The following is a 16280-nucleotide window of genomic DNA, read 5'->3' as shown; positions in this document are numbered from 1 at the left end:
GGAGGAATGCAGCACCAACTTGGCAACGTGACGGCAGAGCCTAAATCTCTATTATATATGGTTATTTACAGATTTCTTTGCACTGCCAAGATTGTAGCAGACACCACCTTTTGCTTCTAAAACAGACAACACCTAGAGCAAATAATACTGTCCCAGCAATCATAAAACATGGATTGCTGTACAGCTAATGAGTAGAGCAAATATTGATTGGGAGTAAACAGTTTATTCACATAAAAACAGTAATTGTGCAAGACAATAAGAAAAGTTATTTACCAAATGCCTCTCCAACTTTGATAAAGTGGTTGGCTTGTGGGCCCTAAGTCAAATTTCTTGGGCCAGTTCTTTAGAATAGAAAAGGATCCCACTTCAGGTGTATATTTAGAGGTTTATTTCCAGGTATGTGGACGTAGGGTATAGACATGTGCTACAAATAAGTACAGGTAGATAGTTCCAGGATGGCTTCTTCTCCTGATGCTTCACACACTTAGAAATGCGAATTAGATACAAATGTCGAATGAATTTCAACATTAGGGGAAAGGCCGTATCTCAGGGGCAGAGCACCTGCTTTGCATAGAGAAAGTCCCAGGTTCAACCCCTGCCATCTCCAGATAGACCTAAGAAAGAATCCTGCCTGAAACCCTGGAGAGCCACTGCCAATCAGTGTCAACAATACCAGGGTAGATGGACCAGTTGCAAAGGGGCAGGCAAGTTACTGGATGTAGGAACCACAGTATGGTCCTATAGTGGAGCAAGTCCACCCTGGAAAACCCCTCTTTTGGCACAAGGTTGCTCTTGCTGAATTAAGATGCCTGGTTAGTTCCCTGTCAAATTCCCTGTCAAATGAGCGTTATCCTTAGAAAGATGGTAAGGCTCTACATGTCTACTTGGGACAAAGCCCCATCGGACTGAGGAGAACTTGCTTCCGGGTAAATGTGTACAGCAGTTTTCTGGTGCACTCCAGATACATTGGACTACAATTGCTGTAATTCCAAGCCACAATGGCCACTGGCTGGGGATGACAGAAGCCATGCTGGCTCCCAATTTTTGAGGGCCCTTGGGCAAGGCACTCTCAATAGTCCCCCCCTCAGTGAGTCTACCTTCTCACTGCCATTGCCAGCTCCTCCTCTTCCTCATCACTGCTACCACTTGCTTGCTTGTCAGGGAGAGAGCCAGGGAGCAAGTAGGCATTGGGCTCTACCATGCCTCTTTCTCACCATGTCTATTGGCTGGGCCAGAGCAACAGGTGGATGAACATGCAGGTTACCATGGTGATCCCCTTGGAGCAGCAGCTCCAAGAGGCTCTTGTCAGTAGGCCTTTGCTGGGATATGGGTCCTCAGTAGGTGCCGAGCCATGCCTACCCTTGTTGCCAGCCCTACCTATATCCACGGGGTCCAGAATTATTTCCCAGAGTTCAGAGTATCTGTTGCCTATGCTCATGTCTATTAGCTTCTAAGCCCCATAGGTACAGGAAGTCCTGGGAACTCTTGTCAGTGGGCCCTTCTGGGGTGCGGGCCTTGGCAGGTGACCAACCATGTCGGCCTTGGGTACGAGTCTCAGCAAGAGACTGAGTCGGCACCTCAAAAGAGGTTCCTTATGCCACCAACTCAGGGGCCTTTACCTATCATTCGCTTTCCCCAGTCAGGGATGGTGAGGGGCAGGCACCAGTTTGGGGAAGGCTGGTGTACAGGATCAGACAGCATATCTTGCTGGAAATTGACAGAGCTAATTCAAAGAAAAACGGCATGAAAATTGCAGGCTGAGTATCACTGGTTCTGATAACTTATTTGGTGGCTGTTTTTTTATCATTGTCAGTTGGGGAATGTCTGGGGCTCTGTCTTCAGTTTATTGCGCAAAATGTGATTTCAAGGTTCATCTCAAGGCATATTTGTTTTGGCTTGGGGATTGCCGGCATAGATGTATGTAGCAAGCTTGTATTTATTTTAGATATGGCATACCGAAGCTGTATTATCTAGCTTCACATCATTTCTCACCTTGCTCAACACTCCTTCATTTCTGCAAGTGAGGAAGGTGTTGTATATTGTCTGATGGCTTAACTTTTGTAAGCACTGTCATGCATTTGATGCATCCAATATACTCGTTTCTGTGCAGAATCTGGGCTAAGACTCAGACTTGTCTCCTCAGAGCACTGAAGACTTTGTTTAAAAGGCAAGTTTCTAGTCCTTATTATTGAAATATTTGAAAAGTATATGGACTATGTCTCCTGAACTCTTCCAAGATTCAAGGATGGTCAGAGTATAGCACAAAAATCAGCCTTTTATAGCATATGAATGCCTAGTATGAAGCTCTGAATGTATTTTTTTAAATGAAACAAAACAAGGAATATGCAACCCTAAAACAATGGACACTTTCATTGGGTAATGGTGAAGAGATCACTGCTGTACAAGAGTTTATTGCTTGCTATGTCTTTGCTTGGGGTGGATCCACACTTAAACTCCTGTTTAGTTTGTTCTTCAGTACTTTTTAGTCTGTCAGGATGCATCTCATACTGGGCTTTCCGGTTTGCCCTTCATGCTAGAATGCACTGCCAGAAACAAAACCAAGAGAGGTGCTTTGGGGTCAGTATCAGTGAGAGAAAAAAAGATGGAAGTCTTTCTGTCAGCTACATGAATATTGTGCCAGATGGCTGTGGTAACCTGAGGATTATGGTTTTGTCAGTACAAAATGCTGTTGGTGTTTCCAACACACTGGTTCTGCTTCATTTATATACATATAACAAGAGTATCCAAGGCCGTCAGCCAAGGACATAACTCAAGAGAGGCCTTCAACTCCCATATTCACTTTCTCAGTGGTTCACATGCTAAAGCTGCAACCAGAGCAGCAGAGCTTTGGGGTTAATCTGCTAATAATATGAATGTAAAAGTGTGCAGTCTACAGAAAATGCCATGATCTATACCATTTTTGTTCCATTTCTGGGGGATGAGGAAGATGCACAAAACCTGGAACTATTTAGGACAGAGGTGAGCCACTTGTGGCCTTCCAGATGTTTTTGGCTAACAACTCCCATAAACTCTTTCCATTGGCAAGGGGTGATGGGAGTTGAAGGCCAAACTTCTGGAGGGCCACATGTTGCCTCTTCGCTGCATTACGAAGTTACACATCCGCTAAGACACAATTGTACCCTTATGCCCATTAGATAACTTGTTATTTTCCTGCTAATTTAAACCAGATGGTCTCAGATCACTAGGACCTGGCGATTTCTTGTTCCTGCCCAAAGGTTCTTCCTCAATTTTTTCCCGGCCACTATAACAGGTTCCTTGAGATGCTGGCACAGAACAAAATCAGTCTTCTGTTTCAGGAGGAGGAAATTCAAAGAGACAGAAAATGTGGAATGATTAGTCCAGGATAATGAGGAGAATGAAATATAACAGAAGTGCTGTTTGTGTGTGTGGCTGCCATTAAAATGGCAATTGTATGAAAATTCTAGTTTCTGTTTACTCTGTTACCTCATTTGATTGACTTTAGAGAAATTCTAGGTTGGGAAAAGCTCCTGTTAAAATTTATATGGGAAATGAGTGAAAGTTGATCGCATGCACATTTTAACAAAGACGAATTTGCTTTTCCTTGCCTGGGTCAGAATTTTGAGGCAGCTCAATTGGCACAATTGCAATTGTAGCTTGGGCGGGATAGTTTAGACCTAGATTTTCTGTTGGAACAAGAATTAATTTCAGTTCCTGTAAATGCTCTCCCATGTATTGCGAAGGAAGCAATAGGAAACATTACTCAGAATAATGTAATCCCAAGGCATATATTGACTATCTGGTTTAAATATTGGAGTAGACGGAGTCCAGAGCTTTTACCTCTACTCTCAGGTGTTAGACATAAAAAACTAGTCAATATGGGAGGGAACTTTCAACAATGCAAATTCACAATTGCTGTAGTTTACAAGATTTGATAAATGAAGTTGAGGTTATCCCTAGAGATATACTGGTTGGAAACAGGGCTGGGTGGATAAACCCATGGTTTGATTTTTTCCAAATTAGGAATTTCATTTTACAGGATCTAAAAATAATGCATTGAAACAGAGGGCTGTGTCCAAAACCATTACTGCTGTTAAAGTGGGAAAGGAAAAGAAAAATCATGCTTCTATCAGATTATTGCCAACTTTAAAAAATGTGATGTTTCATCTAAGCAGAGATGAGAGAGACATTTTGGGAGGCCTATAGAAGATAAGGTGTGGTTAGAAATCTTTAAAGGAAACAAACATGTTTCTGTCAGAACTTCTTTGATAGCTGGTATACGGCTCTACAAAGAATGAACTGAATATACAAGACTAACAGGTTTGGATGTTGGAAGTGTGGGAGATTGGGTGGAAATTTGATCCATGTATCGAGGAGCTAATTGGAGGTCCAAGTCTACTGGAGGTCAGTTATTTGATATATAAATGTAATAATGGGAATCAACATAGGATTTGAAGTATTGTTTATACCATTAAAGTAAGTCTATTAAGTATTTGATTATGAATGAAAGAACAGCTGCCAGGACTGTACTGGCTAGATACTGGAAAAATGTTAGAACCTCTACAGCTAGAGAGTGGCTATTTAAAGCTTTGGGAATCACATGAATGGATAAATTAAGAGGTAGGGTGTGTAGCAGAAATAGCCGTACTTTGTGCTCTAAATTTCATTTGAAATGGCAACCCTTTGTTGCTTTTTGAAATATTTATTTTGTACTTAGTAGGCTGGATAACTATGTATTTAGTATTTGAAAGTATAATAATTTTAATTGTTTTTCTTAAAAGGGCGCTGTTCTGCAGGCACAATAATATACAAGTAGGTAGCTAGTTCTGCACCAAAGGAGAGGGCAAAATGACTGAAGGCTATGATAGAGAGATAAATAAGCAGGGCAAAGAATCTCTGCCATCTGAACAAAGGAGTCTCTTGCACACACTCAACCCGACTCAGAGATCCGTCTGCTCTGATGAACACTCCGTTGAAATGAATGTGGAAGTCACTGCAGTTGCAGCATACCAGGCATAAATTTTGAGTTCCAATATAGCAAATCCAAAAAGTAATCTGTAGTACAATCACACTTAGGAACATAAGAAGCTACCTTAGAGTGAGTCCCTTGGTCCATCTAACCCAGTACTGTCAACACTGACTGGTAGCAATGGCTTTCAGGGATTCAGGCAGGAATTTTTCTAGCCCTACTTTGGAGATACTGGCTCCTGATGGCTATATGCTACCTGCAGTATCAGAGGCAGTATGCCCGTTATACACCAGTTGCAGGGGAACATGGGCGGGAGGATACTGTTGCACTTGTGTCCCACTTGTGGGTTTCTTGTGGGCAGTTGATTGGCCACCATATGAAGAGAGTGCTGGACTAGATGGACCTTTGGTCTGATCCAGCAGGGGTCTTCTGATGTTCTTATGACACCAGGGATTGAATCTAGGACTTCTTACAAGCACAGCATGTGCTCTACCTGCTGAGCTATGTCCTTCCCTTGGAATACGGTGAATTGTTCTGGTTCCTGCATCTCACAAACGATATCATAGAATTGGAAAAGGAGCCAGAAAGGGCAACCAAATGATCAGGAGGCAGGAGCAACTTCCCTATGAGGAAAGGTCACAAGATTTGGAGCTTTTTAGTTTAGTAAAAAGGCAAAAATAGAAGTGTATAAAATTAGTTATGGTATGGAGAAAGTGGATAGAGAAAAGTTTTTTTCGTTCTCTCATAATGTTGGAACCCAGGTTCACCCAATAAAGGTGAGTGGTGGGAGATTCAGGACAGATAAAGGGAAGTACTTCCTCACACAGCGCAGAGTTAAACTCTGTAATTTGCTATCACATGATGTGGTGATGGCCACCCAAAGATGGCTTTTAAAGGGGATCAAATTCATGGAGGACAAAGGTATCCAGGGCTACTAGTCATGAAAGTTGTATATTACCTCGAAAATCTGAAGTACGTGCCTCTGAAGACTAGCTGTTGGGAAACAACAGCAGGAGGATGCTATTGCATGTCCTGCTTTTGGATTTTCCATGCTGGAAGCACGATGCTGGTCTAGATAGATCTTTGGCCTGTTTCAGCAGGGCTCTTCTTATATCCCAATGAAGGCAACAAATCTGCATGTTCATTCGTTTGGTATAGAGGAGATCATGTTGGAAAGCAGCATACTAATAAACTAATGAATAAATGGGCTGCAGTTGTTTTCTTTTACAAATAAAGTACAGTCTAGACATTATTCTTTTTCCTAAAATCATGTGCATCAAGTCCTTATTTCTATTAAGGTGCAATCCTATGCAGGTTTAGACATTAAAAAAGTCCTACAACTTCCAGCATTTAAGAGTTGTAGGATTTTTTTCTGTCTAAACATGCATAAGATTGCACCCTTAGAGTCTTTATGAGTGTGTATGTCTGGTTATTTCAGAAAATTAGCTATTTATTGAATTTAGCTAGTAAATATACTATTACTTATATAGCAGTATTTAAAACATGTTCAAACCACCATCAAAATTGATTCTAGAGCAATTTATAAGGTACATGTGCTTCATAGCATTCTTAGCCTTTCTGTGAAAATACTGACATTTCTCAAGTTTTTATGAAATATATTCATTTATTTTATTTAAACAGCACATTATTTTCAGACAAGAGATGTTGATACTCTCCCCACAGACAGCAGGTTTCAGCAGGATTTTTAGACATCTCTCTCACATACACACACTTCTTATTTCTTAGACTCCACATTCTGTCAGAATCTTACTAATTGTTTCAGCATCTGTGTTCTCCCAGGACAGGCATAAGCCTGAGTTACTAGTGTGAGAGACAGGAACTGAAAAGGTGACAAATGCCACAAGTACAAGCTCCCATCTTCTTCTGCAGGCCACCTTTAAGATTTTGTCAGAGATGGATGAGCCTTGCCAACAGCGACAAGTCCGAGAGCTTTTAGCCGTCAAGGTTCCTGCTGTGGGACCGGCACAAAAAAGTGCTTGGGTGAAACAATGACTTTCCAATTTATTGAGACTGCCCAAATGCATTTAACATGTCAGTAATAGATGGGACAACCCAGGTGAATGGCATTCACTCTTATATCCAAGTTTACCATCTTCCAGATCTACACAAAAGAACTGTGCAAACATTAGAGCCATCAGAGGGACTGTACCCCACGTCATAAATTTGCACCCCAATTCAGAACATATACTGTCAATTATACATACAGGATAAAATACATCTATATCCTTTCAAGGGGGAAGGGCAGGCAAATGTAGAATTAGTTGTCTCTCCCCCGCCCTCTCTCTCAGAAACTTGAGATTTGGCAGCTTAGCCAAAGGAGCCTATAGTATGTAGTAACATCTCTTTCTCATAAAACTGTGAAAGACTGTTTGCTCCAATTAGTTTTGGTAAATTCTATTGTAAGTATTCTTATTTACCAAATTCTTTCTAGAGTTACTTCAGAGGCCAGATATACGACATTTTCTCTTCTCAAAGGCACTCCTTCATGGTTTGGTATGCTGGCATTCACTGTTGCATGACTATCACCACAGTCTCTCCAGTACTCAACGCTAAAGTATCTGCTGTAAATCCATCCGTGTAAACAAAACCAAGAAAAAACAGCTCCTGCCTAGGACAAGTAAGCCGGAAGGCCTGAGTTTTATTTTAGTCCTGATTTGCTGTCTGTATCATGAACTAAAAATTCCTTCAGGCTTCTAATTCTCCTTTTCCTTCAGCTGCCTCTCCTCTTCTGGAAGAGGTGGCGGGGCAGTGTGGAGCAGCAGAAGTCCAAGGAGGGTAATGGATATCCCTATCCACCACAACAGAACATGAGTCTCCCCAAACAGCATCTTGCCAAGAAAAGCCTGAAAGGAAAAACACACAACTGACAACATGGCCGCAGCCTAAAATGGAGACTCCTATTCTCAACTGGCATGAAGGTATTATGAAGCTATAGCAGCTGTCCCCCGTCCTGGTGGCCTCCAGATGTGTTGGACTGCAACTCCCATCATTCCCAGCCAGGGTGGTCATGGGGAATTATGCCTGGGTATTGTTGGGGTTACAGTCCAATACATCTGGCCAGCACCAGATTGGGGAAGGCTGAGCTATGGGATCTTAGGGCATGTGACAAAATGAACTTTGCACAGGTACTACAAGGTAATATATAGGGTTTATACAATTAGGATTGAAAACTGACATGGGGAGACTTCAAGACAGAGAGCTTCTACTCTCCACCAAACAGATGGCATTGTGCAGTAATTCCATCTTTCTACCTTTAACGTATTTTCTGTGGTAAGAAAAAAGATGGGGTGGGGAGGAAGGCACAGGAAGGTCATGAGAGGAAGTCGTCATCTCAACCCTCTTCAAGTCCTATGATTGAGGCAAGAGTGGTGGCAACACAAAAGCCATGTCTGGAAGCATCCAGGCTATTTCAGAAATGGCTTGGGATCTTGCATCTGACTGAAAGAAGAAATAGCTCTGCATTCTGTGAGGGAAACCTAGCCCAGACAGTTCCACCAAGCCTGTGGATAACTTCTCTTGTGCATGGAGCACACCATTTTGGCTACCTAAGGATGGCACTTGGAGAACTGAATTTGCTATTAGTATATAGGATGTGAGCTGCAGGAATCAGACGCAAGAACAATTCTGTCATATCCTATATGTGATTTCTTTACAAACTGACCTCCTGGGAGAAAATGTAGTTATAAACACCTCTTCCTATAAAATATGCACCAAGGATTTAAACACTCCTGAATAACCACTGCAGAAGTATCTAACGCCTTGTGTACATTCATGTGAACAATGTGTAGAATATGACTGATTGTAAAAAGAACCCAACTACTTATTGTCTGTCATGTGGTTAGTGGTGAGCAATGGAACCACCCTCTCCTCATACTCACATCACTCTGTGACCTTTTAAAGCAGAGTTTTTTAAAAAATACCTATACAAATGTGTGTGTGTGTTGGACACCAGAAAAATTATCCTGTTACCTCCTCCTGCAGGAATGCATCACTATTTTGTGAATATTTTGTTTCGTTTTATATCATTAGTAGTACTACAGGTATATTTTTAATTCACTGGAAGGTGTGTGCTTCCCTCTCCTTTACTGGAGAACACATGCAGTCTGATTTACATTACAGAAAAAGATGGGATAGAACAGGAGAAAACAAGAATATAGCTATTTCCTGCCAAGCCCTCATTTCACCCTTATCAAGCACAAGCAAATAGTGTATCAAGAGGACTTCCAAAACTATCATGCTAATGTGGCTGGGGCCAATCACGTGGGCACGGCTTATGATGTCATTTGTACTCACGGAAGAGATGAAGTTAGAAGCTGTTGATGTCACAGTTGCTGTAGCTGATGAGGAGGAATATCTTAAGGCTTTAGCAAAGAAAGTCCACATTATGGCATTCCATGCAAACACTAGAACACCGCATCCCACTCGAAGGATCATGGGTAACTGTAGAACAATTAGAGAGGGATATTTTAACTGCACTCTGTTTTTCCACTCATTTCAGAAACGTTCTGTACAAAGTGGAAAACGCCTGCTGTATAGCATAGTTGGAACTAAACTGTGAACATTTCTTTTGCTAAATGTTTTGTTAATGCCAAATGAAGATTTGAAAGAACCATATTGTTACAGTGAGCAATCCTCTGACAGAGGCCCTTTCTACACCTAAGGATTATCCCAGGAAAATGGAGGGATTGTCCCTGCCTACTCCCGGGATCCCCTGAGTGTCATTTGCATGATCCCTGGAAAAAAGGCAGGTGTAGAAACAGCCAGAGTCTGGATGTCTAAAATATGAGGTAGCTTCATCCAACTCAAACATTCTTTATCAGACTCTTCCTTCCAGAAATCAGGAAATAGCTTAGTCAAGTAGTAAGCTTTCCCCCAAAACCAGTATAGGATTTCTCAACTGACATGTGGATTCCAAGGAAGCCTTTTTCAAACACACTCCGCTTGACACATCCTTTTGTATTGACTTTGAACAAAGTCCAACTGCATGTAGTACACAGTGCTTTCTCATTAAGTACAGTTTTCATAAGATCAGGTTAGACACTCATGTGATATGAAAGTATGGCAAAACGATGTAAAAACAGATCCACACGCATGGACACAGCCTGGGAAAAATTCACTGTAAGTCCTACTTAGAGTAGAACCAATGGGTCTACTCTAAGTAGGACTTACAGTGAATTTTGCTCCAGAATTCTCACTCCAGTGAAGAGGTGTCCTTTGTTTCTTGTGCCATTATCCAACTCCTTGTGATCAGAGTTGAGTTTCTAAAATGACTATGAGCTTCTCTAGACTAGCATCTGGTCACTCATGGACGTTTGTGGGTCCATTACACGACATCGTCAACATCCAGGACATCTCCCACACTATCCCCTAGAAATCTCACTTTAAAAAACACAGAGAGTTACTGTGATATTATCTGGGAAATCATGGGATCTCCCTGTGTGTAAAACTTGTCATTGTGCTTGATTGAGCTGATTCATTAGACTCAATGGAGCTTTTCAAAGAAAGGAAGTTTTTTCAACTCAAAATCACATGGTTGTGTGTAAAGGACACATAATCATGGTGGGAAGACGGCAGAGGATTAAAGTCCCAGTAAAGCTGCAGTACTTTTCCTGTGTGTAGAGAAGCTCTACAGAGTGTGGCAACTATTAAGGTAATCATCACTGACTGTACTGATTTGCATTCCTAGTCCCTCTGACAACAGTTTACATTCCTCCTCCTCCTCCTCCACCACCACCACCCTCTCCCTGCATATATAGATGTGCCAATTTGAGGTTAACACTTCATGGATTTGATGAAGTGTACACGAAAGCTTATGCCAAAATAAATTTGTTGGTCTTTAAGGTGCCACAAGACTTTTTGTTGTTTTCACAGAGGGTGGGAATCTGTTTCTTGAAGGGAAATGCTGGAATCACCCATAAGAAAAATATCATTGGCTAAGCAGGTCACATATGAAAATTGTACAAGGGTGTATTTCTCCACATCTACACATGAAGCCCATTGCTGCCAACTTCACCAGGAGATCATCACAGATGGCCCTACGGCTTCTCTCTTGACATCTTCACAAAGCAGAAAGGAGCAGTCTGGCTGAATGAATTTGAACTGCACAATAAATCTTCTACTTGGTAACTGATCAACTTCAGGATGCCTATTATTTTCACCTTTAAGCAGAAAAAGAGTTTGGGGAGCTAATTTCAACTTCTCACAAAATAATATCATCATCATCTGGCTAGTTTGACCCAACAACAGATTCAGACCATGCAGGGCCAGGATTTAGTGCATACATAGCTCTAGCTATATTATTCATTGACATATGTGCTATATTCCCAGGATATGCAGTGCCCGTATCATTTCTCTGGGGCCAGTGCAAATCTGTGACATGTCCAGCCTCCCCCAAATATTGTCTGTTTTGAAACACTGCTCATTTGACAGGCCTTCTTTAGCTTCTCCCAGGGCCCTTTGGTTCAAACTCTGTATTTTGGGCTGCCGGATTTGTATTTATGGCCAGACAGGGCAAAGACAAGGGCATGTTCCCAGCTCTTGGGATCTAGTGTCAATACTTCGAGCCCCTCAAGACCCAGCGGCCTAATCCATTTCGGCAGATATGTCGAGGGATCTGTCAATCCTACCAGCAGGATTGACTCTCCCTCTCCCAGGGATATCAGTGTCCCTGCTTATTATTTCGGTGGAGTCTTTCCCAATTTGGCATCCTCCGGATGTTTTGGACTACAACTTCCTGACCATTGGCCATGTTGACTGGGGCTGCTGGGAGATGAAGTCCAAATCACCTGAAGGACATCATGTTGGGAAAGCCTGTTGCAGTGCTTGTCCCTTCCTCTTGCTCCCAGTCCGCTGCTGCACCCTGTTGTTGCCTCCTGCCTGTGCACTGGAAATGCCAGCGGGAACTAATGGACTCTGGAACTTGTAGGTCTTGAAAAAAGTTTTTCTCATAAGAAGGCACACCTCTCATTGTCTCTCAGCTTACAATCTCTCTCTCTCTCATGACAGCAGCTCACTCTTCAGGAAGTTGCTTCTCTGTTCAGACACTCCCGCAAATCTTACAAGGACTGGACACCCACATAAATAGCATTGATACAGGGAAATAAGATTGCATAAATAGCTCTGAGTGTGTTCTAAAATCTAGCCCCCAATTTCCCCCCTCATACTAATGGGATTGTAGAATGAGCAGGCTATCCACCCCTCAGCCATTTATTTATTTATTTATTTAATTTAAATTATTTTTGTGCCACGTGTAAGGGTGGAATCCTCTTTAAGTGGTGTACAACATAAAAACCATTCAAAGAGTAAACAATAGAAAATCAGTAAGTACACATTCAAAAAATCTGTAACAGAGATAGCAATCAATAAAACAGAAGTTGCCGATAAAACCAGTGGCACAAGACATTAAGGGAAAACAGTGGAAATTCTTTGTGGGAACAGATGGGTCTTCCGGGCTTTCCTGAAGACCTGAAAAGAAGGGGGCTGATGAATCCCGGATGAAAGCTAATTCTAGTGGTACAGGGCCACCGTTAAGAAGGCCCTCTCCACTGTACTCACCACCCTAACCACCTTTGGCAGCAGGCAAGTGAGAAGGGACTCTGCTGATGAAAGCAGTGTGGGCAAACTGGGACAGAAGACAGTCCTTAAAGTAATTTGGGCCCAAGTAAAGTGTATCCATTTTCTCTCACATGGCTGAGTCAAGAGAGACTCAGTTCTCAAGCTCACAAGGTGGGTTAAGAAGCCATGGTGTCTTCTTAAAGATGTGCTGGCTGTGTGCTGGCTCATTTCCCTAATTATTGTTGCCAGGCACAGCTTCTTGTGTCAACCTAGTGATGGTAGCTTGTTGGGGAGGTTAACCAACCACCCAGAACCCATGGCCTGTTGTAGAGTTCTGGGGTGGTTTGTTAACCACACCAACAACCCACCCTCGCCAGATTTGCACGTAACAATAAGCCACAGCAGTGGCTTGGATCAGCAGCCAGTGGGCTAATAAGCCACAGTGGGCTTATTAAACATGATGGGTTGCGGCATCTGCAGGCACCAGGTTGCCGATGTGCAAACCTGGCATAGGTACGTTGCTGACAAGCCACCCAGAACCCATGAGCTGTTCTAGGGTTAAGGGTTGCTTGTCAGCCACCTCAATAACTGGCCCCCACCGCCAGGTTTGCACATAAGGAAAAGTTATGGTGTACACCTTGAATATTCAAGATGGTGGTTCCTGCTGCGACGAGAAACCCCATGGGGAAATTCACCCATGGTGGCTTCTCGTTATATGTGAACCAGGCCAGAATGCCTGCATGAAACAGATGAAACTGCATACACAAATGAACTTGAAAATCCCCATGAATGCATAAGGTCACGTTGCTTTTGAAATGTAAATCCTGAATGGAAAGCAAAGGGTAGGAGTGGGAGAATCAATCATGAAATGGGGCACAAAGAAATGGTCCTTTGAATAAACAGACCAGAGAGGCGTTGATCCTCCATGGGGATTAAGTGGCCTCTGCCACACCTTCAATTACCCTTGGTGACATAGGGGCCAGCCAAAAGTTTTTTGCGTTGCAAATTGCTAATGTATAGAGCAGCACCCAACCTCAAGCCACAAAGGAAGCATCTGAAGGCATCTGAAACAAGGTTCTAAGAGCAAAACATGGCTGGATCTCCCAACAAGTCCATTTTTAAGGGAATGCAACCACCCAAGGCTACCGATTTGACTGAAATGACGGTGCTGGGGTGGCAGCGAGGTTGTTTGACTCTCTCCCCTAGTGTCAATTTCCTGACGAAAATAAGGGAAATGTTTATGGCAGAGATGTTTGGAGAGGGACACCTTCTGAACCAAGATGGGAAAACTAGAGTGCTTGGTTTTAGAGGTGACCATAGGTATAATGGGCACAACAGGAACCTGGTGGAATGGAGGGAACCACAGGAAGACGGACATCTCTGGATACAAACTCAAGAGGAAGAGAGCTCTGTACATCAAAGAGGGCATAGAGGCAAACAAATTAGAAATCTCAAAATGGGAAGACTCCTCCATAGAATCACTATGGGCAACAATACTGCGCCCCAAATTACTACAGTGGGGACAAGGGAATTACACCCTGATCAAAATGCTCAGGGTGATCTTGAGATGGAAAATGGCTTCAATCATCCTAGCAGAAACCAGATAAATGCATGTCATGGGAAAGAGGTAAAATTTCTCAAAATCCTAAACCATGAGTGGAAGACCTTTTTTGGGATGGGAGTCACGTTCCCCTTTGGAAAAAGTCTCAGGGGCTGCATTCCAGTGGGTGGGGCTAAAAGCCCAGGGCGGGGCCAAGGACAGATGTAATTTTTACCAATTTTGGAATTCTTCTTCCAGCCAATATGGCTGCCCCCCTTTTTTTGGGGGGGGGGAGTATGCCCATATCACAATGCCTTTTTGCAAATCTATGGCGAGAATGCATATGGAATACTGTGTACAGCTGTGGTCATGGCACCTAAAAAGGATATTGTAGAGCTGGAAAAGGTGCAGAAAAGGGCATCCAAAATGAACGAGGGAGTGGAGAAATGTTTGGGCCTTTTTAAGCTTAGAAAAAAGGTAAGGGAAGGCATGATAGAAGTGTATATAATTACGCAGTGTGGAGAAGGTATATAGGGAGACGTTTTTCTCACTAACTTAATATTAGAACCTGGGATCAATTCAGTGAAGCAGACTGGTGGGAGACTCACACTTTTTGTGAGGCTTCGTTGTTAAACTATGGAATTTGCTAACCCAAGTGGCAGCCACAAACTTAAGCAGCTTTAAAGGGGGTTTAGGGTGCAATCCTATGCATAATTACTGTAATACACTCTACATAGGGCTTCCTTTGAAGAGTGTTTGGAAACTCCAGCTGGTTCAAAGACCTGCAGCCAGAATGTTGACCGAGGCTGGTTACTGGGAACATACAACTCCCCTGTTAAAACAGCTCCCTTGGCTTCCAGTCTGTTTCTGGGCACAATTCAAAGTGCTGGTTATGACCTATAAGCCTCATATCCAGGTTATCTGAAAAACTATATTCTCCCTTACAAGCCTGCTCGTCTTCTGAGATCTTCAGGGGAGGCCCTTCTCTCGGTCCCACCACCATCGCAGGCACACCTGGTGGGAACATGGGGAAGGGCCTTCTTGGTGGCTACTCCAGGGCTCTGGAACGCCCCTTCCCAGGAAAGCTAGACTGGCTCCCTCCATGATGTCCTTTCAGAGGTAGGAAAACATTTTTTTTTTTTTTGGTTCTAGCAGGCCTTTGGCAAATAGTCTGGACCTCCGTCTATGCATAGGACTCTTAAAATTGTTATGTATTTTACCTGTTTTTAAATTGAAGTGTATGTAATTATATTTTTAACTTTTGTATATTTCTATTTGTAAGTTTTAACTGTGTATAGTTTAACTTTGTAAAGCCGCCTTGAGGCCCAGCATTGGGCAAAAGGCAGGATACAAATAAATATAATAATAATGGCTGGGGCATGCTGGGAGTTGTGGGACTGTTTTCAGGTACAACATGCATAGGATTGAGCCTTTAGACAAATTCATGGAGGATCGGACTATCAATGACTACTACTAGGCGTGATGCAGTGTGCCTCTGAATCCCAGTTGCTGGGGAACATGGGCAGGAGGGTGCTGTTATATTCACGTCCTCCTTGAGGGCTTCCGATAGCAAGGGCGGGGAAACTTGGGGCCGTCCAGTCGTTGCTAGAAGTCTAACTCTTTCATCAGCACAGATGAGACACGCAAACCGTGATCCATTTACGAAAGGCCTCTTTTAGAGACGCGCGAGGTGCCTGTGTGCGGCTCATCTCTTCCACTGCAAATCAACGACCCCTCTGGCTTGTTAAGCCTCCGCCGCAAAGGATCAGCCCCTTCCCAAGGAAGGAGCAGAGGCCGCCTCTTACCCAGGCGCAGGCGGCGGACTCCTCTCCTCCTCCGACTGCAATGCAGCCCGCCCGCAGATAATCAGCACCCAGGGCCAGCTTAGCTGAGCAGGCGGCCAGCGCCCCGAACACACCGGCCCCTGCGGCGTACGCAGCCCCCAAACCACCCGGCATTACTACTCCGATCTCCTCCCCGAAGCATCAAGGAAAGGGGCCGCCCACGTGGTTGCAGCGCAACACTCTTCCGGGTATTATCACCTCACGTGACACTCCTCCTCCGCCCTCTTATTACGCGCCAAGTACCCTCGGAACGTATTTTGTTTTGTATACATTGAATATGGGAGGGCAGAAGGTAGAGCGCCAAATTTTGGGGACTTCAACTCCCAGAAACCTCTGCCGGATTAGTCAGTGGGCAGGAATGCTGGGAATTGGA

At 43.4% G+C, this 16280-nt stretch overlaps 1 protein-coding gene across 1 annotated transcript; it reads right to left on the bottom strand.

Moving 5' to 3' along the window:
- Positions 1 to 6950: 6950 nt before the first annotated feature.
- TMEM42 (transmembrane protein 42) lies at positions 6951 to 16031 on the bottom strand. Its single transcript, XM_063129391.1, has 3 exons — positions 15869 to 16031; positions 9263 to 9409; positions 6951 to 7812 (listed from the first exon to the last, which is right to left on the bottom strand). The coding sequence occupies exons 1-3, from the start codon at positions 16019 to 16021 to the stop codon at positions 7663 to 7665; spliced, it is 450 nt and encodes a 149-aa protein (XP_062985461.1). The 5' UTR covers positions 16022 to 16031; the 3' UTR covers positions 6951 to 7662.
- Between the last annotated feature and the right edge of the window lie 249 nt (positions 16032 to 16280).

Source organism: Elgaria multicarinata, chromosome 1, assembly GCF_023053635.1.
Source record: "Elgaria multicarinata webbii isolate HBS135686 ecotype San Diego chromosome 1, rElgMul1.1.pri, whole genome shotgun sequence".
NCBI lineage: Eukaryota > Metazoa > Chordata > Lepidosauria > Squamata > Anguidae > Elgaria > Elgaria multicarinata.
Note: the sequence above shows the minus strand (reverse complement) of the source record. Positions and strands in the feature narration are given on the sequence as shown.

Bases quoted from the DNA above. Each gene is read 5' to 3' on its own strand.
- TMEM42 (XM_063129391.1), bottom strand. From the start codon at position 16,021: ATGCCGGGTGGTTTGGGGGCTGCGTACGCCGCAGGGGCCGGTGTGTTC. The intron at 9,410-15,868 runs GTAAGAGGCGGC...ATTGTTCTACAG, and splicing joins AGTCCGCCGCCTGCGCCTGG to TTACCCATGATCCTTCGAGT. The intron at 7,813-9,262 runs GTGAGTACAAAT...TTTTCCTTTCAG, and splicing joins CTTCTAACTTCATCTCTTCC to GCTTTTCTTGGCAAGATGCT.